This window comes from Anastrepha ludens, chromosome 2 (genome assembly GCF_028408465.1).
Source record: "Anastrepha ludens isolate Willacy chromosome 2, idAnaLude1.1, whole genome shotgun sequence".
In the NCBI taxonomy this organism is placed as follows: Eukaryota; Metazoa; Arthropoda; class Insecta; order Diptera; family Tephritidae; genus Anastrepha; species Anastrepha ludens.
Genome location: NC_071498.1, coordinates 184385662 through 184411525, shown reverse-complemented (window position 1 = coordinate 184411525; position 25864 = coordinate 184385662). Strand labels below are relative to the sequence as shown.

At 37.7% G+C, this 25864-nt stretch overlaps 1 protein-coding gene across 4 annotated transcripts; it reads right to left on the bottom strand.

Moving 5' to 3' along the window:
- Positions 1-1107: 1107 nt before the first annotated feature.
- On the bottom strand, positions 1108-25363 carry LOC128856103 (ecdysteroid-phosphate phosphatase). 4 transcript variants are annotated; one of them, XM_054091485.1, is made up of 10 exons: positions 25043-25363; positions 9675-9915; positions 9103-9298; positions 8762-8863; positions 4064-4233; positions 3476-3806; positions 2866-3373; positions 2621-2787; positions 2272-2517; positions 1108-2204 (listed from the first exon to the last, which is right to left on the bottom strand). In XM_054091485.1, exons 1-10 carry the CDS (start codon positions 25147-25149, stop codon positions 1963-1965), a joined length of 2310 nt encoding a protein of 769 aa, XP_053947460.1. In that variant the 5' UTR covers positions 25150-25363; the 3' UTR covers positions 1108-1962. The 4 variants fall into 4 exon arrangements, with proteins under 4 accessions (XP_053947460.1, XP_053947462.1, XP_053947463.1 ...); XM_054091487.1 differs by having other exon boundaries at positions 25250-25357; XM_054091488.1 differs by lacking the exon at positions 25043-25363 and adding an exon at positions 19998-20194.
- Between the last annotated feature and the right edge of the window lie 501 nt (positions 25364-25864).

Sequence of the window (25864 nt, the reverse complement as noted above, 5' to 3'; positions counted from 1 at the left end):
CCATTGCAGTTGAATTGGAGAAGCTTGAAGCTTCTCGGTGAGGTCAGTGTAATTCGGGGGGTGAGGGACGCGTGGTGTTGTCTGCGTTGGGCCTGCTGCGCAATCCACTGTGGCTGTTGCGGCCTGATGGTGGTGGGCGGCCGCGCCTCCGAGGGCGGTAGTGGGTGCAGAGCTCTGCAGCAGGGGGCAACGTAGGCAGTTGTCCACTCACGGGTGGTGCGCAGGCCGGAACATCTCCGAAAATGGCACCAGCCATTGCAGGAATTGCACTGGACTGTTACCAGATTCCGAGGTATTACGGCCTGACACACGGAACAGACTGTGCGGGGGACCAGGAGCTGCTGGTTTGTCCCCGCACTGGGGTTGGAGCTGGAAGGAAGGGGAGGGGTTGAAGGGGAGTTGTGTTGCTCCGATAGGCTCCTCACCGTGTAGGCGTTGGTAGTGGTGGCGGTTGGTAGTGCCGGCCTATCAGGGGGTGTGTTAGCCGTGGAGGCATCAGACGCCTGCTGGCGGGAGCAACACGTGGCCACATACCGTGTGGACCACTCCCTATGTGACTTAAGACCCGAGCAGGTCTTAAGGTGGCTCCACCCGTTGCACTTATTGCACCTAACCGAGGTGGAGTTCGGGTGAAGCCGTTTGTGGCAGACGCAGCAGTAGAATACTTCTGGCCCAGGGTTGGATTCGATTCTAGCTCTGAGGAGAAGTATTTGGAGCAGGATTGCTGCGAGAGTTTGCTCCTGTGACGTAAGGGGTGGGATGATATGGGTTTCACTAGACAATGGCGACATCCTCGCCATTCCTAGTCACTCAAACATCGAAAAAATAAGCAAATTCATTAAAACTATCGAAATGACAATATAACAAATAATCCAGACACCCACAGACGACTCAGAGCTGATGGCCTCTGCAGCCAATGCTCAAACATAATTTTAGTACTGGTATTCACACCAGTCACTAAATAATAATTACATCCAAAGTTATATGAACAAATGCCACGAGTACACGTGGTTGGTTTTAAAGTCTACATATATCTCTACCGTACAATTGCTAAATTATAACCGCCTCATTCTAAAACCTTGTAAAAGTGATAGGAAAGCACTCTAATTATTTCGAGATACATATCAATATGCACCAATATTTATTGACCTTCATTTGTGTTTGGTTGTGACAACTTTTCATTTCATAAATTAAATACGTGTAAATATGTTTAATATTGGTTTCCATTGTATTTCAAATCAACGTGCTCTAAGCTTTTGCTGTTTTAAACAAATCGTAAACCACGGTCCAGAAGACGCCAACTGCTAACCATCGGAGGGTGGTTAAGAGTTCAGGCAGATGCTATTGCAATCAATGCCAAATATTTTAGAATAGCTGGTATATCATTTGATACAACTATTTAAGTTCTGGAATTCTTAATTACAAATATAATGAGCGTCATTGCGGACTTCTTTTCTTAAAAAAAAAAAATATGAATATATAGATTTTTGATTCTTTGATGAGCGCAAATTAAACTTTATTATCGCGTTTTCGATTATAGATCAAGAATATGCACTTACTTTTGCGCTAAAATAGACAAACTCGCAAAAGTTATTGAATTGTAATTGAAGTTGTACTTTGCTGAAAGGATGTAGCATAAGAAACGAAAATTGTACCATATTTTCAGAAGCACCGAGTACATTTCATGCTCATATTTGTATATTTTCGACCTAACTAACCACAAATGTAATTTACAATTATATCACTGACATGGTTGAACCGGCATGTAAATATGCAGCCGAAAAGAAGAGTACACGTTTCTATCGTCCTTAAGAAAATCATCCATTAAATTCAATTAAAATTTTATACTTCCAATTACTTCGGTGTTGCAGATCAAAAAGTTGTTTTGAAACTGTTATATTTTCACAAAGGTTTTCCGACGCGATTTTCAGCTACCAACAGCATCTCACCAAAGCACGAACACTATGTGGCAGTTAGTGCATTCCATTCAAAGCGAGGGTTTTTCGAATGTGTGACGGGCAAACATTCAGGTTCCACCAGCTTCCAGACGCCGGCATCTACCTCCTCTACAGTGCCTAGACTGCAATATGGTATTTTGTGTATTACTTGGCGCAATTCATTTGTACTACGGGGTGGCGCTCCAATCAATTGACGTGAGCACGTATCGAGAGTGGTAGCGTGAGCCACAATCAAAATGTTACCCTCTACAAAATATAAATAAATTTTATTAGTTTAGTTCCTTTAATTTTGGTTTTTTGGTTTTGTTCTAACTTGTCGTTTCAATGATTTTGCGCATAATTTCATAATTACGCGTATAGAACTCTTCAGTGGTTTCCTTAATGCAATCATTCAACACATCCGCAGACATAAAGGGCTGATAATTAGTATCCACATTATAATCAGCCTCCAGCAACTCTGATTTACTCAACCAATCGGGCACACCTTCCGGATACCAAGCCATCCATTCAAATAAACCCGGTTCCAATTTTATTTTGAATTTGTGACGTGACTGCAAACCTAAAATTTTTAGTTTTTAAATAACTTATATTTTTCTCAAATTAAAATAAAATGAAGTAGAATCCAAATAAAATCCATATTCACAATGCTGCTCGTGACTCACCTTCCAGGGTGCTAGTGCAAGTCTGCAAGCAGCGATAGGCTGGTGAACAGTAAACATGATCGATGCACACGTTGGATTCAAGTAATGCTTCCCCAGTCAATTTCGCTTGGTAAAGACCAATATTGGTGAGTGGTGAGTCATTTTGCCAGCCTTCAGGACATCTTTGTCTATAAAAACAAGATAAATGCAATTGACAGTCAATTTCATTGCGCAATGTTTTTGCGAACTGCATTCTCTTTAGTTACCTTCGTGGCAATTTTTTGGGCATGTTTAAGTCTTTGCGTACGTAATTGCTGAATTCATCGAAGCAATATGGTACCCAGGTGCCGAAGGTGAAATCCACACGCTCCCCGTGCCGCATTATGTATACCCGACGGCATTTGGACGACTTTGCTTCAAGACTCGTAGCCTCGTGCGAACGCTCCGAGTCAGTGCTCAGTGTGTCATCGGCGCGTGGCACCGCCACCCCAATCGGTTCCACCATTATCTCCATGTCACCTCGCCGTTTAGCGACCTCCATGACGTGAGGTGAACTCATTTCAAAACTTGACGTGTCTTGATGTATGTTCTGCCGCTGCACTACCTGATGACTTGCCTGCTGATTGCTATTGTGCGTTACGTTGTGATTGCTGAGGCCCTGCACCAATGGCAAATCCAAGCAAGGTTGCAATGTTTTGCGCAAATACTTTTCCACACTATTTTCAGAGTCCTCATTAAAAGACGAGCCCTCGATTAGTTCAGGCGGCAGACCAACTATTGCATCAAATATGGCATAAATTATTAATTCTTTTTTTTTTAAATTAATTCATTTTATTTTAACATGCGCTTATTATAAATACATTTTGATTCACTTACTTTGATGATGCAAGTCTATATGCTGTTCATCGTGCTCAATAGAAATACTACGCCCGTCCACAATGTCAATTTCTTCGCCCGATGTTAGTGAAGGTGTCATCGACTTGGACAATTGCACAACACGATGAAGTGTCCACGCGTCCGACTCGGCGGTTCGTTCAGTGTAATTCACAGGCAAATGTCCGGAGCTGCCTGTTAGCCACGAAATTCCCTCGGCCCAGCCATCACACGAATTGTCAACTGCATCTGTATTCAAATAAATGTAATCGCCGATGCGCAACTCCAGTTCATCGATTTCATGCGGACTATGGGGGTACACCACTTTATGCACCTACTCCGGTACCTCACAGAAGCGAGAAAACAAAAACAAAATACCAATAACACACCATAAGGTTTGTCAACCAGCCATGTTCGATGGGAGAGAAAAAGAGAACATATGTATGTATGTATAACGGAGAATCAGCATGTGTCGAAAATTAAAAAGCAAACGATAATAAAAGAGAAAAAGGCAATTAGCAAAGAATTGTTTAAACCGGTATGCATAACAAAATTAAACAAACAATAACAATCAGAAATGCGACAATATACTTGTTTAGTGGCTAGTCGAGGGTCGCGCGAGTACAGACGCAGCTCCCAATTGGTGGCGCAGGATGCATCAAGCGATTCCACTAATGTTTTCAGTGCATTGAATTGGTTCTGCGGAAACTGATACGCTAAGGTAAGGTGCAGTGATTTTACGTGCGGCTCCAAAGATATAGCTATATTAAAATATATATATATTTATATACAACATGTATATGTATGTATGCAGGTGTGTATGTATATAAAAATATAGTAAGTATATAGTATAAGTGTTATGTAAATATAAACTAATTTACGATCGCATATGGTGTTGTACGTATTATACGCACATGTACATATACATAAGTGTACATAAGTACCTACATTGTGCATGCAAAGTAAAAATAATTCACAATAAAAAAACTCCATAGGCAATTATCCCAGAGTCTTTTATAGTCAAACCTTATAGCAATAAAAAAATTCAATTGCGAGGATAAAGTGAGATTTTTTATACAAATATATAGTATGTACATATGCATATCTTTTTCATGAACCTCCGGATTTATTCTTAAAATTTTTAATTTTGATAAATAAAGAAAAAAATCAAGATATAACAAATTTTTTATATACTCTGGTAGTCATGTTATCCGAAATGAAATATTTCATCAGCGCAAAACACTTAGCCGTTCAAGGCATGTTACTGAATGGTAAGTCTTTGGCCAATCACAAAACTGAGTCGTTCAAAATGCGTAGACACGACCATCGGAGGAACGGAACGATCCACTACGGACAAAAAAACCCCCGATGATTTTCTTTTAATTACGGTGTTTTTCCTAACTACAAACGCGTAACAGACTTTTTCATTTTATTTAATAATATATTGCTTCGTTTATCAAAAATATTGTTTAACATATGTCATTGATTGATATAGAAAACGGAACTCAAATATAATTTTAATTATTTATATATTTAAATAATTAAATTATTAATATCCTACAATCTGTATATTTTTTTTTTCAGAATACAAAGGAGGAGGAGCGGTTTAGGCAGACGGACGTTGAGCAATTCAAAACTGACTGGCAAATTAAATTTCGCCAGCAACATTTTTGCCTTTTGTTTTTGCCTCATGAGCTACCGGCTCACGATTTGAGGAGCTTGTTGCGGTTTGAACCTTAGTGGCAATTGCAGTTGTGTGGCTCAATAAATCTAATGTTCAAGAAAAGAATTGTCAGAAAACCGAAGGTAGATTTTAGAGGTCAAGAGAGGAGGTGGTCCAAAACCAAAACATCGAGATATCGATGTTAAGGGTTGTCCAACGCTACAGCAGCAATATTCTCAACAGAACATCCATGTTTTAGTTTGTCAGTCCGTTTTCTACCCTCAACAGAACAAGTTTCTTGACATTTTTTCACCAAGCCATGAATTGTCGATTAATTCGGATGATTATTTCCATATTTCCATTGGCATAAGAAATTACTGTGTAGGAAAGAAAAGGCGTCGGAGATTTGGCATTTATATAAAACACAATGCCAGAGGAGCAATATTTACCCGCAACCTACTGGACCGGGCAGTATTTCGACAGTCAATAAACGACATTCACCGGGAGACCGTCACCAATGAACTCCCGTCCTGTGAATGCCGTAATCGGAGTCCAGAGAGCTCCAGCTTCCCCGTGAGACTCGTGTAACACTGGCACAACTACGTTCTGGATACTGTAGCAGGGTAAACTCCTACTTATCCAGAATCGACCCCGACATACCAAACACATGTCCGGCATGTGAAGGTACCCCGCACGACACTAACCACCTCTTCACATGCCCCCTCAAACCGACTCATCTAACACCCCTCTCCCTCTGGACCCAACCTGTCGAAACAGCATGTTTCCTGAGCCTACCCCTAGATGAGCTAGACGAAGACGACCGGTGATATACCTACACTGACAGGGCTACCTATGCTGTTAAAACAACAACAACAGCAATATTTACAGATTTTGAAGAGATTCGATAAGTAGCTCGTTGAAATTTGGGTTTTTGAGAAACAGCAAACCGTTAAACAATTATTCACTATTTATTTTTACTGTGTTTTTCAACTAAAATTAATTTAAGTTCTTCCTCCAAATTATGTAAATATGTAACTAGTTATCATGATTCAATTATAGAAGGCTAAGTAAGCAGCTTTTCGTTCTCTCTTGACAAATCGACTCCTTAACTTGCTTCTTTACAAACATTCAGTATTGACCAACACCAAACAAGATTTCTAATAACGCCAAATAATCAATAAAACCCACGTAAAACATGACATATTTGTGTACCATGTTTTTCTTATTCACACGACATGTCATGCTGTCTTTCTGCTGCAGAAAACGGTCGGTTTGTTAATTTTCATACATGTAAGTCTCGACCAGGCATTTGTAAAATTTTTTATTAAAATCTTTTCATTAATAGATGTTTAGTAAATACAATCGCGGCCACCGAGCTATGTATCTCATATCAAACGAAAAGCTCGAGTGAAGTAGAGGCGAATTGTAACGGAAGCAATGATTCACCCCGAACTGTGACGCTGTGATGATTCAATCAACTGAAATTTACAAACACAACTTCCTTTTTTCAAAATTTAAACTTAAAGATCCGTTACAAAAAATTGGTTTGAATGCTGCTAAATAGACGTATCCTCTTCGCCGTACGCGATGTGTAATTTGTTAGTTTTCTGAAAAATTTAGAAAACGTAGGTTATTTCAACAAAATACGTCTGAAAAACTATTTGGAACAGTGTTGCCATGTTCACACCCTACAGATCCAAAAATTTAACGTACATTTCAGCAAATATTTGAAGAAGTGGATGACGTTTATAAATAAATGGGTGCAACGGTATACCGAAGTTTAAAACATTGAGACTTCCCTAAACGAGCCCCAAAAAATAAATATACCTCTCCAAAGCTAATCAGAAAATCAGTGATTTGTTTGTGGCAAACATTTATCATTCTGTGAAGTTGAAGAAGCTTTAAGGAAATATACACCCATAATAATAATAATCGACTACTTCAACGAACGGTCAAACTGCCGTTTATTTGTGTTTACCATCAATTTGAATGCAGTTTTGATGAACGAAATTTTCCAAAAACCATTGCATCGAGGCGGAAGGTGTGTAGAATGGAAACAACAGAGTGGGAATGAAATATTAGATTGGCCTTCAGAGACACCTGATAATGTCCACCCTATTGAAAATTTTTGGCCAATAGTTAAGTAAAACCTGAAAGGAAAACAAATATAACATAACGTCGAACAAAAATAATATAAATTATGACTCGAAGAGATGGCACCACCATTGCATTTTATTTAATACATTGCATATAATAAATATTATAAACCCATACAGTGCAGTTTGTTAGAATCGAATTAGTTAAATTTGCGTGCGTAGTAACTAGTATTATGGAAGCCAAGTACATTAAGGTAGACAAACTAACTAGAAAAGTTGTAGTTTTCGTTGCAAAGAAAATCATTTTAACTTTTCTAACTCCAAATGTTTTTATGACTAGAGATCGACCGAATTTCGGCTTCGGTTACATACGACTCAACGGTAACTTGCATATATTGTTATTCACACTTACCCCTATACATTTTCTGCTGTCTTATTCCTGTAGTTTAAGTTAAATTTTGAGCTGTAGTTATTAACGGACTTATTATAGAAATTTTTGTAGTACATTTTTACCCGCTATATTCCGCTGTTATGAAAATTGTTTGCTCTTTCCGACAAAAGAGACATAAACAAACCCATCTATTAAGAGGTAAGAGCGTCAAAGTGTTCCCAGTTGGTTTTTATACATCATTGCGATCAGCTTTTCTCGTTTTAGAAAATTGTTTATTTATATCCTTTATTATTATCGATAATAAGATTTTTATAAACGACTTCTTTGCGCCGTTCTCTTTTTAATATTTCTAAACACTCCTTTAGGGATTCACTGATCCCGACAACTATCATGAGTTTTGCCGATTTTTGGCTCGTCACAAATCTAACTACAACCTGGGTGAACTTATAGCAGCTCCCTGCTATCCGGAAGCAATCCAGTTAATTGCAACGTTTTTGAAAATTTGTTACGCAACTAGAACTAACTTTAAACACATACAATATCACTTAGTTTTTCGTGGTTTTGTGTTGTTAGATATGCATTACATTTGAATTAAGATTCGCATTTTTTTAATTCAAATCAAATCACCAATATTTTTTCTTTTATTTTTCTATTTCAGTACTAATTAGCTACTTTGCTTACTTTTTTACTACCTTTCGGTAAGAAGATAAAAACATTTCTCTCTTTCTCCATCCTTTGTAAACGTAACCCTTTGTTAGAGTGTCGAAACTGGTGGCATTACTTATTACCTAACCTTTTATATTTGAACCATGTAGTTATAATTAATTAAATAAAATTTGCTTAAAAATTAAAACATAAAAATCTTGTGAACTATAGTAAATTAAAATACTGAATTTTCTTGAAATGCGAAAACTTGTTCTTGAAAAACTGTGTGTATATATGACTAGTTAGATGGTGGCCCCCAAGGAGACATGACTCTAGTATATTTGTTAATAATCATACCTTTTTTAGATAATTTTTTTAGGTTTGTTTTCGTTTGTTAATTCAAAAATATACATATCTATTACTATAATATATGTAGCATGCGAAAAACAAATACACCAACTACAACTTTTTTAAAATAAATATTTTTTCCTTACATCGACTACTACGCGGTATACAACGTGTACCGGACGAAACAGCACCGCACCATGGGAAGCATGCGACTATTGCATCGAGCTGCTCATACGTGTCGCTTATGACTGTCAACAAATTATTTCAATGGCCATAAAACCGCACAAAAATTGTTTACAGTTCAAGAGATACATAGCATATTCCAGTGAAAGCGTTTTTGAAAAAGTGTAGAAAAGAGCACCAAAAATTTGCCATTTACATTTAGTAGAAGAAATAGTTGCACCCTACTCCACACATTCACGTTCACAACTTTCTTTACATGGCAAACGAAAAATTACCAAAATCATTTACAAGAACAGTGTCATACTTGAGTTGGACACCTCCTTAACGTATTGCAGTGATAACCGTTTTAAATAGTTTGCATCTTCTTCGGCTACAAAGAACCCCATAAAATTCTGACTCATATAGGGCTCCAACTTTAATGGACGATCTAGAAGTGCTCCACTCATGTCAACCACCTGTTTTAGAGCTTTGGATAATTGTAGTGAACTTTCATCAGGTGCCTTCATACGAAAAAGAAAACAGCGAAAAATTTTAACGTTAGTATTGAAAAAACATAAAACTTAAAACATTTAAAATCATCCTTTTTCTAGTTTTGTTTGTCGTCTTTAATAGTAATATAATATAATAATAATATAATATTGGTAGTAGTAGTAAACGCATACAGTGTTGAAAGATACAGAGGCCAAAGTTTTTCACTTCGTAACATCTGGCTTAATGTTATCCTACAAATGAAGAGCCTACAATTTTGCAGATGGGTTTTGGACGGATGGCAAGTTTTTTTTCTTGCACTCGGTAGGTGCCATTGCCTGCATCTATGAAGTCTTAAAATTATGAACAACTTATGGAATAATAGTTCTATAACATGCATTTATATACCTTGAAAAATGAAACCAGTGTGATATGTGGCACATAGTTGTGAGCGCCGTTCCAACCGCAAACCATGCGTGACTTGTTCCAGAATTCCTCTAGCTGTTGCAGAAAGGGGCCAGTTGGACATGCATATAAGATGTATTCACGAGGATTATTTTCGTCCAAAGTAGAATCATTTACATGAGCAAGCAACCAGTCGGAAGCAATTTGAACTCCTCGGTTGCCGGTAGCGGCCAAAGCCTTTTCGCTGCGTAAAAAAGATTTAAATATGTGCAGTATTATTTATAAGATAAGCAATATTTGTTTTATTTATCCTCTAATCCAAGTATTTGGATTCTTTTTTTTTTGCAATTTGAGTTGACTTAAGGTTAAAGTAAAACAAAAATATTTTCCCAAAATCTGTTCTACCTTTTCCCTCGGTTGTCAAAGGTAGCTTAAAGCAGTTATAAACATTTACAAGCATAAATATGAAACACATTCTTTAAATTATATTTTTCTTGAAACGCCGTGTATTTAAATGTGTACCAGTATAGTGAAAACACAGAAGGCAGTGCACAAATTTTCAACCAAAGTTTCTTTTTATTATTCCAAAAATAATTTGTAGCGTTGTCAGCATGACCCCAAATTTCGGAGATAATAGATTTGCCCTATTATCCCCACCCACCCGTTCTAAACGTGTAAAAACTATAAACATTAGTGAAGAGTTTCCAGAGCTCCCAGTGACAAAGAAAGACGACCCCAAATTCGTTGTAATAAAACCTAAAGATTCAAATAAATCGTTCGCCGATTATTCGATTTTTGCAAATTAATTTGATTTCACAACAATCCGACGGCAGCTTAGTAGTCCAAGTTTATTGATTACACTGCTACCTATCATGATAACCTCAACTGCGTTAAGGGCACTGTATATGTCCTTTTTCTCAACAATGCCCCAAAAATGAAATCATTTGATGGCTTAAAAGAATATGGCGTAACAAATGTTTATAAATTTCAACGCTTTGTCGAAGGAGTCTCTAAACCCACAGGAGTTATCTTAATTTCCTTCGACAACTACTTGTGCCAGAAATATCAGCAAGCAAAAGAAATATTGAAAATATTCTGTCTAGTGCACCGTATTTTACCCTAAACCTTTCGTCACAGGAGCAACTCATTGCAGCCAGTTTGCTCCAAATACTTCTCTTCCGGGCTGGCGTCGAACCCAACCCCGGACCTGAAGTATTTTACTGCTGCATTTGCCACAAACGGCTCCACCCGAACTCCACCTCGGTTAGGTGTAACCAGTGCAACGGGTGGTGCCATCTTAAGACCTGTTCAGGCCTTAAGACTCACAGAGAGTGGTCCACAAGGTCTGGGGCCACGTGTTGCTCCCGCCCACAGGCGGTCACCGCCTCTACGGCGACACTGCCCTCAGTGCCGGCACATCACACTGCCGCCACTAACAACACCTCAACGGCCAGGAGCCCCCAAGAGCAACACGACTCCCTCTCCAACCCACAACCCTCCTGCTCCTACCCCAGTGCGGGGACAAACCAGCAGCTCTTGGTCCCGCGCACAGTCTGCTCCGTGTGCCAGACCGTAGTACCTCGGAACCTGACAACTGTCCAATGCAGTTCTTGCAGTGGCTGGTGTCACTTTCGGAGGTGCTCCGGCCTGCACACCACCCGTGAGTGGACACGCGACTACGTTGCCCCCTGCTGCAGAGCTCTGCACCCGCAACCGCCCACCGTGGCGCGGCCACCCGACAACATCAGGCCACTCCCCATTTTGCGGAACGCACAGCAGGACCAACGCAGACAACATCACGCATCCCTCACCCCCCGAATTACGACGACCCTCCCGCGAAGCTTCAAGCTTTTGCAACTGAACTGCAACGGACTAACGAGTAAGATTGACGAGATAGTCGACTTCATGAGTCGGTTCGGAATTAAGATAGCTGCGGTCCAAGAGACAAAACTGCACGCTAGCTCCCCCCTGATTACCAGGGACGGCTATAACGTGCACCGAAAGGACCGCGAGCGAGACAACGGTGGTGGCCTAGCGTTCATAGTACACCATTCAGTGCAGTATCGTCTTATTGATGAAGGCATCGACCGCAGGGACAGCACCTTAGAACGTCAAGGTATAGCTGTCCGGTCAGGCGATGCCGAGCTCGAAATTTACAATATTTATATACCCCCAGTCACCTGCTGCCCGGCAGGATATCTCCCCGATATTGGTGCGCTCATCAGGGGAGAAAACCGATTGGTAGTAGGTGACTTTAACGCGCATCACGATCTTTGGCATTCAAGCCTGCCAAATGATCGTAGGGGACAGCTATTGGCAGAGCAGATAGACGATTCGACGTTCAGCACTGTAAACGACGACGCCCCCACTAGGGTAGTGGGCAATTGTAGCAGCTCGCCTGACATAACAATTGCTAGCACTGGACTGATAAATAGCATAACCTGGCGACCTATGCTATCGCTTGCATCAGACCACTTGCCCATTATCATCTCGATCGAGAGACCCGCCGATTTTGTTTCCGCGGATCACCGGTCATATATCAACTTTAACAAAGCTGATTGGACCAGATTCGCGGAATTTACTGAGAACATCTTCGCAGCCCTACCCACTCCCACCGATGTGCGCGCAGGCGAACGCGCACTCCGCAAGGCGATTACAGCCGCCGCGGCTCGCTTCATACCTGCTGGACGGATCCGGGAATTACGTCCCAATTTCCCAGCCGAAGCAGCCGTTATGGCAAACGAGCGTGACCGTCTACGCCAGGCCGATCCCGGGGATCCTCGTATAAAGGATCTCAATTTGGAGATCCGGCAACTGGTCACCCAACATAAGCGGACCAAATGGGTAGAGCATCTGAAGTCCTGTAACTTCACCTCTGGTGTGAGCAAGCTCTGGTCCACCGTAAGGTCCCTGTCGAACCCGACGAAGCACAACGGCAAGGTGGATATCACCTTCAACGGTCGTACTTCGTCGGACCCGAAGAGATGCGCGAGCTACTTTAACCGGCAATTTATATTGCATCCTCCGGTCGACAGATCCAAACGTTGTGCCACCAGACGGCTGCACAAACTGCCCTACAACAGTGCACCGCTTACTTTCACCAGCGACGAGGTTCAGGGGGCCATCAAACACATGAAACCATCAAAAGCCATTGGCCCCGACGGACTAAACATGCTGATGCTGAAAAAGCTGGGTCCATTGGGAGTAGAATATCTCACAAAGGTCTTCAACCTGTCTATGGCCACTCTCATCATTCCTGATAAGTGGAAATTAGGGAGAGTGGTCCCACTGCTGAAGCCTGGGAAACCCGCCAACCAAGGGGAGTCTTATCGTCCGATAACTCTCCTTTCCCCAGTAGTGAAGACACTTGAGGCCCTTCTACTCCCACTCCTCACTCAACACCTGACTCCAGCCCCACACCAGCATGGCTTCCGTAGAGTGCACAGTACCACCACGGCACTCACCGTCATAAACACCCAGGTAAACCGCGGCCTTAACCAAAACCGCCCCTGCGAGAGGACTGTCCTAGTAGCGTTGGACCTACAAAAGGCTTTCGACACAGTCAGCCACGCCACGCTACTAGATGACATTTTACAGTCGACACTCCCGCCAGGGCTGAAGAGGTGGACCGCGAACTACCTGAGTGGTCGTCACTCGTCGGTAGTATTTCGAGACCAAACCTCAAAACAGAGAAAAATAAAGCAAGGAGTACCGCAGGGTGGTGTCCTTTCACCCTTGCTTTTTAATTTCTATATTTCGAAACTCCCCCAGCCACCAGAGGGAGTCTCACTGGTCTCATATGCCGACGACTGCACGATAATGGCGTCGGGCAATGACATTGATGGCCTATGCTCAAAAGTAAACGACTACCTCGCCAGCCTTTCTCGCTTCTTCACTGCGAGAAACTTAAAACTTTCTCCCACTAAATCCACGGCGACCCTATTTACCACCTGGACAAAGGAGGTCAAGCTGCCACTTCAGGTACACGTCGACGATACCCCAATTCCGACGATAAACAACCCCAAAATTTTGGGAGTCACCTTTGACAGCTTGCTCTCCTTTTCGGCGCACACAACCGCTATTGCAACGAGAGTACAGAATCGCAACAAGGTCCTCAAGTCGCTTGCCGGCAGCACTTGGGGCAAAGACAAAGAAATGTTGCTGTCGACTTTCAAAGCAATAGGCCGACCGGTTCTGAACTATGCCGCGCCTGTCTGGTCGCCTGGAACCAGTGATACGCAGTGGGCGAAGCTTCAGACCTGCCAGAATACTGCCATCAGGACCGCGACAGGATGTCTCCTGATGTCCCCTATCCACCATTTACATGACGAGGCGCACATGCTCCCGGTTAAGGAGCATAACAAAATGCTCGGCAAGCAGTTTCTGCTTGGGTGTCACCGTAGGCCTCACCCATGCAGACACCTGCTCGAGCCTGAGCCACCTCCCAGGCACATCAGGAGACACTTCCTCAACTACGTGGACGAGATCCAGGACAAAACGGACAGACCTCTCCAGGATCGGACAGTATACAGACAGGCTATTAACGACATTCATCGGGAGACACTTACCACCTTCCTAAGCTCCCGACCCCCGAATGCCGTTATCGGAGTCCAACCACCACCTATCGCAGACGAAGATCTCCAGCTTCCTCGAGAGTCCCGCGTAATCTTGGCACAACTACGTTCTGGATATTGTAGCAGGTTAAACTCCTACCTATCCAGAATCGACCCCGACATACTAAACATATGTCCTGCATGTGAAGGTACCCCGCACGACACTAACCACCTCTTCACATGCCCCATCAAACCCACTCATCTAACACCTCTCTCCCTCTGGACCCAACCCGTCGAAACTGCCAGTTTCCTGGGCCTACCGTTAGATGAGCTAGACGAAGACGACCGGTAATTTACACTACACTGACAGGGCGAAGATACTGCTACAACAACAACATCTCTCTCATGTTAGAGCACTTCCTTCAGTCCACTTTGTAACTGATTCAGCCGCTTTTAGTATTGCAAATCTCCCACCTTCTGAACACTCAAACAAGATGGATTTGGAAGCTGCACAACAATCAACTCGAAATTTTCATTCGACAAATAACATACATCTTATCAAATTTTTAAATGATTTTACCAACTCGTCTATATCAGCAGCATAAAAATATTACATATAAACAAGTTACTAGTGACTACTAATCACATAGAAACATACAAACTTAGCCAAGTCAAATATTTTACACATATTAACAACGTAATATATATATATTATAATATATTTGTATATATATATATATATTATAATATATTTGTATATATATATATATATATAATATACTTATCTGTTAATATAATATTAATAATTATTATTTAGCACTAGATATACCAGAGCAGTCATTTTGACTGGTTGTGCGATTTCAATTCAAAATTCCTACACGAGTATAACATTTGCTTTCCGAAATTATGCTATGACTTTTGTAGCTATAAGTGGATAATACATTTTATGAACTTAATGTTACTTTATATATATTAATAAAAAAGATATTTTTTGCTATTGACATTTATACCAGTATCAGTCAAAATGACTGGTGCATGTTTCTATGCAGAAACGTGTGATTTCGGAGAAATCGTGAGGAATATATCGCCAAGTGGCTTCGTTTGTCTCGTTATCGGCATTGAGCTGTTGCTATTGTGTTCCTATTACAACCATATTTTGGAATATACTTGTACTGAGTTAGAAGCCTCTCGAGTTTTGGGGAAAAGCTGGGTAATTACGCTAGCAAAATTGAAGGTATTTATTGCAATATTGTTCGCACTTGGGGCGTCCGGAGGAAATACTTTGAGGCTTCAATATTTGTAGAACAACAAGTGGGGATCATCATTTTTCTCCAGCTCTATGTGTAGACGAGATTTTATTCAGATTCTGCGTTAAACGCGTTTCGACAGAAGAAGTCAGAGGAGTCAAAATTTACAAACAGACGGATGCTCTAGTTTCAGCAGTTTAGGACAAAGTTAATGAAAACAGTCAAACCGGGAGCTCATATTGCCGTGGATGAGCAACTGTTTCCAACGAAGGCCAGATACAGATTTACTTCGTATATTCCAAACAAAGCTCATAAATTTGGCATACATTTTTGGCTGGCGTCTGAAGTAGAGACGAAAAGACGAGTCTCGAAATGCACTAACCTCCTAAGCGAGTTTGTCATAATGAAACTTCTTGAAACGTATACCAAAGTATTCCTTTGGCTTTAAAATTAAGATCTAAAAATACTTCGTTGCTTGGACTAAGTACAAAGCATAAACACATCGAAATTGATAAAACTGCTAAGAAATTACCTGTAACTGAATCGTTTTATAATATAGCCGAAATAAACAGCTGAATATATTGTACAAAAACACAACAGGAGAAAATAGTTCACATTCTAAAACTATCTGTTTAGATTTGTTGTTGATGTTGTTGTAGCAGCCAAAACATTCCCCATACATGTACGAAGAGTGCTGCTGAAGTAAGTTCTTGACCGGATATATAGTCCCATTAATCTGGGTCGTTCCGGTAACGTAGAACGTATCGGGGGCATGTATTTAGATTTGTAAAAGAACTTGCTTCAGAATTTCAGACTTCACGGCAAAAACTACACGAATATGATTTTCCAACTACAAATGTCACGGTTTCTGTACGCAAATGATGCCAAATAGAATATTGCAATAATAATCAGACTACAAAAATTTGGAAGACATGCAAAAAAAATATATGCAGAGAGTGTACACTTATGAAAATATACCTACAGTGACTCACAAAAGTATTTTGCATGAGAAGACAAATAAGTTCACGCTTCAATTCCTGTATATTTTTTAAATTCATTTGTTAATTATTTCATAAATTCTTAAACATAAACCTTATATCTACATAAACAATGTATTAAAACTTTAAAAGAAAAATATGTTCCAATGTAAACGTAAAAAAAGTAAAATAAAATAGAATTCATTGCTCACAAAAGTATTTTGCTTTTGACTAGGTGGTGAAAAAATATAGTAATTTCTATTAATTCAATATTTCGTATGATAACCATTATTTTTGGAAACTGCTTCCAAGCGCCTTGGCATAGATTCTAGTAACTTGCGACAAAAGTCAAGAGGTATTTTTTCCCATTCTTGGAGTAAAACATCTTTAAGGTCACTTTTTGACGAAATTTTGTGTTCTCGCACTCTTTCTTCGAGATTTTCTATGGGGGTTGATATCGGGACTTTGGGGAGGTGTTGGCAAATGTTTTGTATTAAAAAGTATCCACATTTTGACATCATGAGCTGTATGCTTGGGGTCGTTGTCGTGTTGAAACAAAAAGTGGTTAGACGACATTCCCATTTTTTCTGCACTGGAATGTAAGTTGTCTTTGAGAATAGACAAATAAAGATGTTTATCCATCGTTCCATCTATAAACACCAGCTTTCCGACTCCTTGGGCCGACATACAACCCCACACCATGACGGAACCTCCACCGTGCTTAACAGTGGATTTTACATTTTTTAATCGCAGCTCTTCATTTGGCTTCCGCCATACCATACGACGTCCGTCCGGACCAAAAATGTTGTATTTGCTTTCATCACTAAATATGACGGTTTTCCAAAACTCAAAACTTTTGGTTTTATAGGTGTTGGCGAATAAAAGCCGCTTTGCTTTATTGACTTGTGAAATCAGTGGTTTTTTCCTTGCTGCACGACCGTGAATATTGTTGCTTCTGAGGGCTCTGCGCACTGTCTCATCGGATACTTCAATCTGAAAGGTTGATTTTATTTTGTCATTGATTTTTGGGGCTGATAAATGTGGGTTTTTGCGATTTTCTTTCAATATTTGGCGTTCTTCTCTCTCAGTTAGCAACTTTGGTCGACCAAAACGGGTTAAATTTTCTAAATTACCGCATTCTTTACACCGTTTTATTACATTTTCTATCGTTTGGCGGCATCGACTAAACATATTGCAAATATATTTCGTAGATTTTCCTTCATTATGGAGATGTAAAATAATTTTTTTTTCAGCTGTAGTTAGTTCTTTACCCTTTGGCATTTCCGATATGCACAGTACCACAATTACAAACGAAATGAACTCAATTACAAATAAAATTGATTATAATACGCACTTGTAGCCACAACTTCAGCGAAAACAGAAAAAGTAACTGAACTGCGTCCAGTAACGGTATCTATAAACAATAAGCAAAATACTTTTGTGAGCACACATTTTCATTGCTACGCACGTTTTTTGTTATATGCACCTAGCGGTACAATTTTTGTGCATGATGTGTAGCCCAATTGCTAAGACAGTGCTCAATAATGCGTGTAAGTATTAACATTTTTATTTTCGGATACTTAGTACATACAAAATCTTAAATTTGTACATACGCGCTATTATGCAAAATACTTCTGTGAGCCACTGTATGTAGAAATTGTGACCGACAAACTGTCAACAATTAAGTATTTTGCTACTTGACGATGTCTATAAATTAGTTTATCTATTACAACTAATGTTGTTCAACTTTTTTTTTATTTTTTTAGGAGTGGATGAAGACTGGAAGTCATAATAAGCAATTTTTCTTATACACCAGTCATTTTGACTGGTTTTCGTAGAAATAGGTATATTTAAATATCTGGTAAATCTAGTGTTAATATTATGCATAAAATTGGTCAGTGGAATATCAGAGGGCTAGGATTCCTTGCAGTGTCCCCTCACTTGTTTTGAGAGAATTATTACGAATTTTCCAATGAAATTCACAGGAAATGTTGATTTCGTGCTTATTTTGCTAAAACTAGCACCAACACTATTCAGTTAATAATAGTTTTTAAGTTATTTGTTGATAAAATTTGTCTTTCACCTTCACCAAATTTTGATACAATAAGTGCACTTATCACATTTATTTTAATAATTATTCAAACTAAATTAACATACACACACGTTTGTAACACTTTTTATTTATGTATATATACCTTAAATTAACAATTTAAGTTGCATTTATAACTTGCGAACTATTGACGCGCCAGCTAAATTAACAATAACTGAAAAGCATGGCTGAATGGAGTGCTGCCAGAAGCAAACAAAAAGAAAATGGAATGCGATTGAAATCGAAGCAACATAGGAACATAATTTCCACACACTCTTTTTTGTTAGTATAATGAGGGAATGGGGGTTTACAACCTCTAAGGTGTATATATTGAGTTCATATATATTTATATATATACAATATCGATATGATTTTCGAAATACAGTTCAGCTTTACGTAAAACTCCTGTGTGCAGCGGAGACGGTGTTGGACTATTAAGGGTTATTTTTTTTAAGTGCGGCCGAAGGCCGCCTACGCAGAAGAAAGTTTTACGCAAAATTTTTTAATTATTATTTTTTATATGTAGATATTTAATACATAAAAAGGATATATATCATGTATTCATAATATAGTGAAAATTTGGAATTAAAAATCGCGCGATTTTTTATTCCAAATTTTCGCCTGCGGCGCTATTTGTTTTTATAAAATATATATATATTAAATATTTGTGACGTATTTTTGTTTACAATAAAATATATGTATAAATATATATATATATCAAATATTAATATATGATATTTTTTCAAATACAACATATATATGTATGAAATATTAATAAATAACTTTTTTTTTGTTTGAATACAAATCTAAATACACCCACCAAATACAAATCTGTAAACTCAAAATGCATACAAAGAAACATACTTTACTGAAAATCAAGCATTAATATATATATGAATGTATATAAATATATATATATATATATATACAACTCATTTAAACTTAAAAACAATGATATTAATAAAGTAATTAAAATCCCAAATTACGGTTTATAACTGTATAACATTGGAAAATAACAGTTAAACAAACGGTATACATACGCAGGTTCCTTGCATTTTACAGGAGCGTCGACTAAAATGGTTTTTGTAAATATTTTGCAATCCACAGTATTTTTGCGTAGAACTCCTTTTCGCGTGGGCGGCCTTCGGCCGCGCTTCAAAAAAAAAAACCCTCATCAGTCCAACTCCGACTACGCAATCCACAGTATTTTTGGCTCCGACTCCATGCAGTATCCCATCACTTGTTTTGAGAGAAATATTACGAATTTTCCAATGAAATTCACAGGAGATGTTGATTTCATGCTTATTTTGCTAAAACTAGCACCAACACTATTCAGTTAATAATAGTTTTTAAGTTATTTGTTGATAAAATTTGTCTTTTACCTTCACCAAATTTTGATACAATAAGTGCACTTATCACATTTATTTTAATAAATATTCAAACTACATTAACATACACACACGTTTTTAACTCTTTTTATTGATATATACCATAAATTAACAATTTAAATTGCATTATAACTTGCAAACACTTGACGCGCCAGCTAAATTTACAATAACTGAAAAGTATGGCTGAATGGAGTGCTGCCAGAAGCAAAAAATAATAAAAAAATAGAATGCGATTGAAAACGAAGCAACATAGGAACATAATTTCCACACACTCTTTTTTGTTAGCATAATGAGGGAATGGGGGTTTACAACCTCTAAGGTGTATATATTGAGTTCATAAATATATATAAATACAATATCGATGTGATTTTCGAAATACAGTTCAGCTTCACGTAAAATTCCTACGCGAAAAGGAGTTCTACGCAAAAATACTGTGGATTGCGTAGTCGGAGTTGGACTGATGAGGGTTTTTTTTTTTTGAAGCGCGGCCGAAGGCCGCCCACCCGAAAAGGAGTTCTACCCAAAAATACTGTGGATTGCAAAAAATTTACAAAAACCATTTTAGTCGACGCTCCTGTAAAATGCAAGGAACCTGCGTATGTATACCGTTTGTTTAACTGTTATTTTCCAATGTTATACAGTTATAAACCGTAATTTGGGATTTTAATTACTTTATTAATATCATTGTTTTTAAGTTTAAATGAGTTGTATATATATATATATATATATATATATATATATTTATATACATTCATATATATATTAATGCTTGATTTTCAGTAAAGTATGTTTCATTGTATGCATTTTGAGTTTACAGATTTGTATTTGGTGGGTGTATTTAGATTTGTATTCAAACAAAAAAAAAGTTATTTATTAATATTTCATACATATATATGTTGTATTTGAAAAAATATCATATATTAATATTTGATATATATATATATTTATACATATATTTTATTGTAAACAAAAATACGTCACAAATATTTAATATATATATATTTTATAAAAACAAATAGCGCCGCAGGCGAAAATTTGGAATAAAAAATCGCGCGATTTTTAATTCCAAATTTTCACTATATTATGAATACATGATATATATCCTTTTTTATGTATTAAATATCTACATATAAAAAAAAATAATTAAAAAATTTTGCGTAAAACTTTCTTCTGCGTAGGCGGCCTTCGGCCGCACTTAAAAAAAATAACCCTTAATAGTCCAACACCGTCTCCGCTGCACACAGGAGTTTTACGTAAAGCTGAACTGTATTTCGAAAATCATATCGATATTGTATATATATAAATATATATGAAGGCTGGAGTTTAGAACAGTGCCGATCTTGGAATTTCTGGCAAACTATAATGTTTTTTTTAATGAAACTTGGTGGAGATGTTAGTGAGGTGTTAAGGAACACTCTTTATAACTTTAAATTAATCGGGAAATAATAATTTTTTAATTATTTACATTCAAAATGCCCTTGGGAACATCACTATAATTTGCCACATTACACTCTATATTTTTTAACATTTCACTATAAATCACCAAATATACACTCACACGCGTGTTTGTACCGATTTTTATGCTAATATTCTAATTATATCTATTAAAATTAAATGCAAATTCATTTGCCTTTGCAATCACATTCCAATTTTAAGCGCGAACAAGAAGAAGATTGGAATTACAACAGTATGGTGTTGCCGGATGCCTGCAAATGAAAACAAAAATTAAGTACTTGAGTTTAGTGTTAATGATGGGAATGGGGGTTATTGTGCCTGCTTACTACATACACGCATATGACGTTTTAATTTTGGGTTCAATGGTTTTAACACGGAAAGGAGTTTTACGCAAAAATACTGTGGATTGCGTAGCCGGAGTTGGACTGATGAGGGTTATTTTTTTGAAGCGCGGCCGAAGGCCGCCCACGCGAAAAGGAGTTCTACGCAAAAATACTGTGGATTGCGTAGCCGGAGTTGGACTGATGAGGGTTATTTTTTTGAAGCGCGGCCGAAGACCGCCCACGCGAAAAGGAGTTCTACGCAAAAATACTGTGGATTGCGTAGCCGGAGTTGGACTGATGAGGGTTATTTTTTTGAAGCGCGGCCGAAGGCCGCCCACGCGAAAAGGAGTTCTACGCAAAAATACTGTGGATTGCGTAGCCGGAGTTGGACTGATGAGGGTAACAAATTTACAAAAACCCTCCTAGTCGACGCTCCTGTAAAATTCAAAGGAACCTGCGTATGTATACGCGATAAAGAGTTCCACGCAAAAATACTGTGTTAATTAATTTAATTTAATTTTAATTACTTTATTATTTTTTGTGATACGCTTAATATCATTGTTTTTAAGTTTAAATGAGTTGTATGTTTTTATTTTCAAATTCATTTCTCAACTTTAAATTACAGCAAAAAATACTGCAGTTTTACAATGAACCTTCCACTGAACATCCCTGCGTGCGAACTTCGCTTTCATTTCAGGTGTATGGCAACACCAACTTTTCGCTAAATTATAGAACTTTAACATTAAATTACTTAAAAACTATAAGCCTCCGGCAGGTTCTGTTTTCAGTTTTAAGATGAGGATACACCCCTCTATCACCCCCTTTTTACCGTTTTTTCCAAAGCGATCGGCACTATACTAAATTCTAGCCTATATGAACTCAATATATACACCTTAGAGGTTGTAAGCCCCCATTCCCTCATTATACTAACAAAAAAGAGTGTGTGGAAATTATGTTCCTATGTTGCTTCGATTTCAATCGCATTCCATTTTCTTTTTGTTTGCTTCTGGCAGCACTCCATTCAGCCATGCTTTTCAGTTATTGCTAATTTAGCTGGTGCGTAATAGTTCGCAAGTTATAAATGCAACTTAAATTGTTAATTTAAGGTATATATACATAAATAAAAAGTGTTACAAACGTGTGTGTATGTTAATTTAGTTTGAATAATTATTAAAATAAATGTGATAAGTGCACTTATTGTATCAAAATTTGGTGAAGGTGAAAGACAAATTTTATCAACAAATAACTTAAAAACTATTATTAACTGAATAGTGTTGGTGCTAGTTTTAGCAAAATAAGCACGAAATCAACATTTCCTGTGAATTTCATTGGAAAATTCGTAATAATTCTCTCAAAACAAGTGAGGGGGCACTGCAAGGAATCCTAGCCCTCTGATATTCCACTGACCAATTTTATGCATAATATTAACACTAGATTTACCAGATATTTAAATATACCTATTTCTACGAAAACCAGTCAAAATGACTGGTGTATAAGAAAAATTGCTTATTATGACTTCCAGTCTTCATCCACTCCTAAAAAAATACTTAATTGCGGCGCTTTTTTTTCTTTTTTTTTTAAATATATATATGTATATATATATATCATATATTCATAATATAGTGAAAATTTGGAATTAAAAATCGCGCGATTTTTTATTCCAAATTTTCGCCTGCGGCGCTTTTTTTTTTCTTTTTTTTTTTAAATATATATATGTATAATATAGTGAAAATTTGGAATTAAAAATCGCGCGATTTTTTATTCCAAATTTTCGCCTGTGGCGCTTTTTTTTCTTTTTTTTTTAAATATATATATGTATATATATATCATATATTCATAATATAGTGAAAATTTAAAATTAAAAAAATATATATCATATATTCAAAATGCATACAATCAAACATACTTTACTGAAAATCAAGCATTAATATATATATGTATATAAATATATACATATATCCATAAATATACCTATATATATATATATATATATATATATATGAATAGACGTATATAATATAGAAATAATTTGTAAAATTTTGTATTTCTAGTCATTTATTATCTTCTAAAATTGTTTATTTATACGATGTCTGGCAGCACTTCGGCTGGTTGTAGTAACCAAAATAGAAGGATTCTTGGTCAATCTTAAAATTTTTAAACTCAAATAACTTAAAAACTATAAGCCTCCGGCAAGTGAGGTTTTCACTTTTGGATAGTAGAATACCCCCTCTACCCCCCCTTATACCCCTTTTTTTAAAAGGGGCGGGAGAACAAATGGGTATTTTCCCGTATTTTTGCGTAAAACTCCTTTCCGTGTTAAAACCATTGAACCCAAAATTAAAACGTCATATGCGTGTATGTAGTAAGGAGGCATAATAACCCCCATCCCCATCATTAACACTAAACTCCAGTACTTAATTTTTGTTTTCATTTGCAGGCATCCGGCAACACCATACTGTTGTCATTCCAATCTTCTTCTTATTCGCGTTTAAAATTGGAAAGTGATTGCATGGGCAAATGAGTTTGCATTTAATTTTAATAGAAATAATTAAAATATTAGCATAAAAATCTGTAAAAACACGCGTAAGTTATAAAGAGTGTTCCTTAACACCTCACTAACATCTCCACCAAGTTTCATTAAAAAAAAAACATTATAGTTTGCCAAAAATTCCCAAATATACCTTGTTCTAAATTCCAGCCAGAGTGTTCCTTAACACCTCACTAACATCTCCACGAAGTTTCATTAAAAAAAACTTTATAGTTTGCCAAAAATTCCCAAATATACACTGTTCTAAATTCCAGCCCTAGTCTCAATTCTTTCAGTTCCTCAGAAACTTTATTTTAACTTTAAAATCTAGTTACTGTATAGTGGTTATATTTGAAGAGGATAAGACTCCAGTTTTCAAATGATACCCTTTTTACTCCGAAAATCGGTTGACCCCATTTCAAAGTTTTCTCCTTTCTCTTATTGAATCACCCTGCAGCTAGCACTATGCATATGCGCGTGTATGTAAGTATGTATAGCCTTTACACATTTTGACTAAAGATAAGAACTGAAAAAGTCCACGCCAAACACAGATCAAAACAAACCACGCCACGCCCACCGACGTTCCAGGCACGTGCCTCTAACGAAATTATTTACATATGTATGTGTAGATATACTCCTCACTCCTCTCTGTACTTAATATTTTGCCGAAATCAATAATCACATTCATTTGACTGCACTATTAATCTCACTGAAATAAGCGGTAATTACTAATATTTAGATAATAGTAACGGTATTTTCGACGACGCGACCATTACTTCCATACAAGTCTCATCGCCCATACTTCCACTTACGCTCGATGCTTTGTGAAGCCCATTTGCAGTAATGTCTGCAATGGTGTTAGGTGTTGCTTTGAAATTCTAGTTGGCGTAGGATTCTTTCGCGGCGGAAGCTGAGCCATTGCTTACGCTGGTCTCGTTCCCAAGCCAGACAGAACACACAAAAAATTCCTTACAAAATTTAAAATAAACGCTAACAATTTTTCCGAGCACTAAACTTACGCACGAACGCACGCAAAACACTTCAATGTTCGTTAAACATGAGAAAATTTATAGTCCAAAAAGAAAACGCGACGCTCACCATTTAATCACTTGCGCACAAATTTAGAATGCCATATTGATGAAAATTCAACATGATATCGGCAATAGATGCCGCTGTAGAAATGAACTGTCACAGAACCTGGCGAACCCACACAAGGTGACTTCGGTATGGTGGTTTGTATCTAAACGTATAGAAACGCTTTGGTTTGTACCAAAAATGATAAATTAAGAGATTGTCTAGACAAATTGAATACAGATGTGGCGTCTTCTTAAAACAGCTAATTTATTTTTAGCGATTTGGACAAGTCTGACGTCAAACTTCTTTCCAATGCAAAACAAACAAAAAAAAAAGGACATGTTTGTGAATATTCAGTGAACAACGTGCCAATATTGTGATTTGTGCGATTTAAACTAATGCAAACGAAGTGTTTTTAATTGTGTTTAATTGTAAAAACACAAATAAATATCTTTTTCTTAATCGGCGTATCCATGCCGGATGTTCGCGATTACATACAAACGTCATTGTGATCTTAGTCGTACGGTTGTCAGGTCATATTATTAATGATTTCATTATAT

Coding starts and splice junctions, on each gene's coding strand:
- LOC128856103 (XM_054091485.1), bottom strand. CDS start 25,149: ATGGCTCAGCTTCCGCCGCGAAAGAATCCTACGCCAACTAGAATTTCA. Junction 9,916..25,042: donor GGCTTCACAAAGCATCGAGC/GTAAGTGGAAGT, acceptor TTTTTTACGCAG/CGAAAAGGCTTTGGCCGCTA. Junction 2,788..2,865: donor CCCAAAAAATTGCCACGAAG/GTAACTAAAGAG, acceptor TTGTTTTTATAG/ACAAAGATGTCCTGAAGGCT.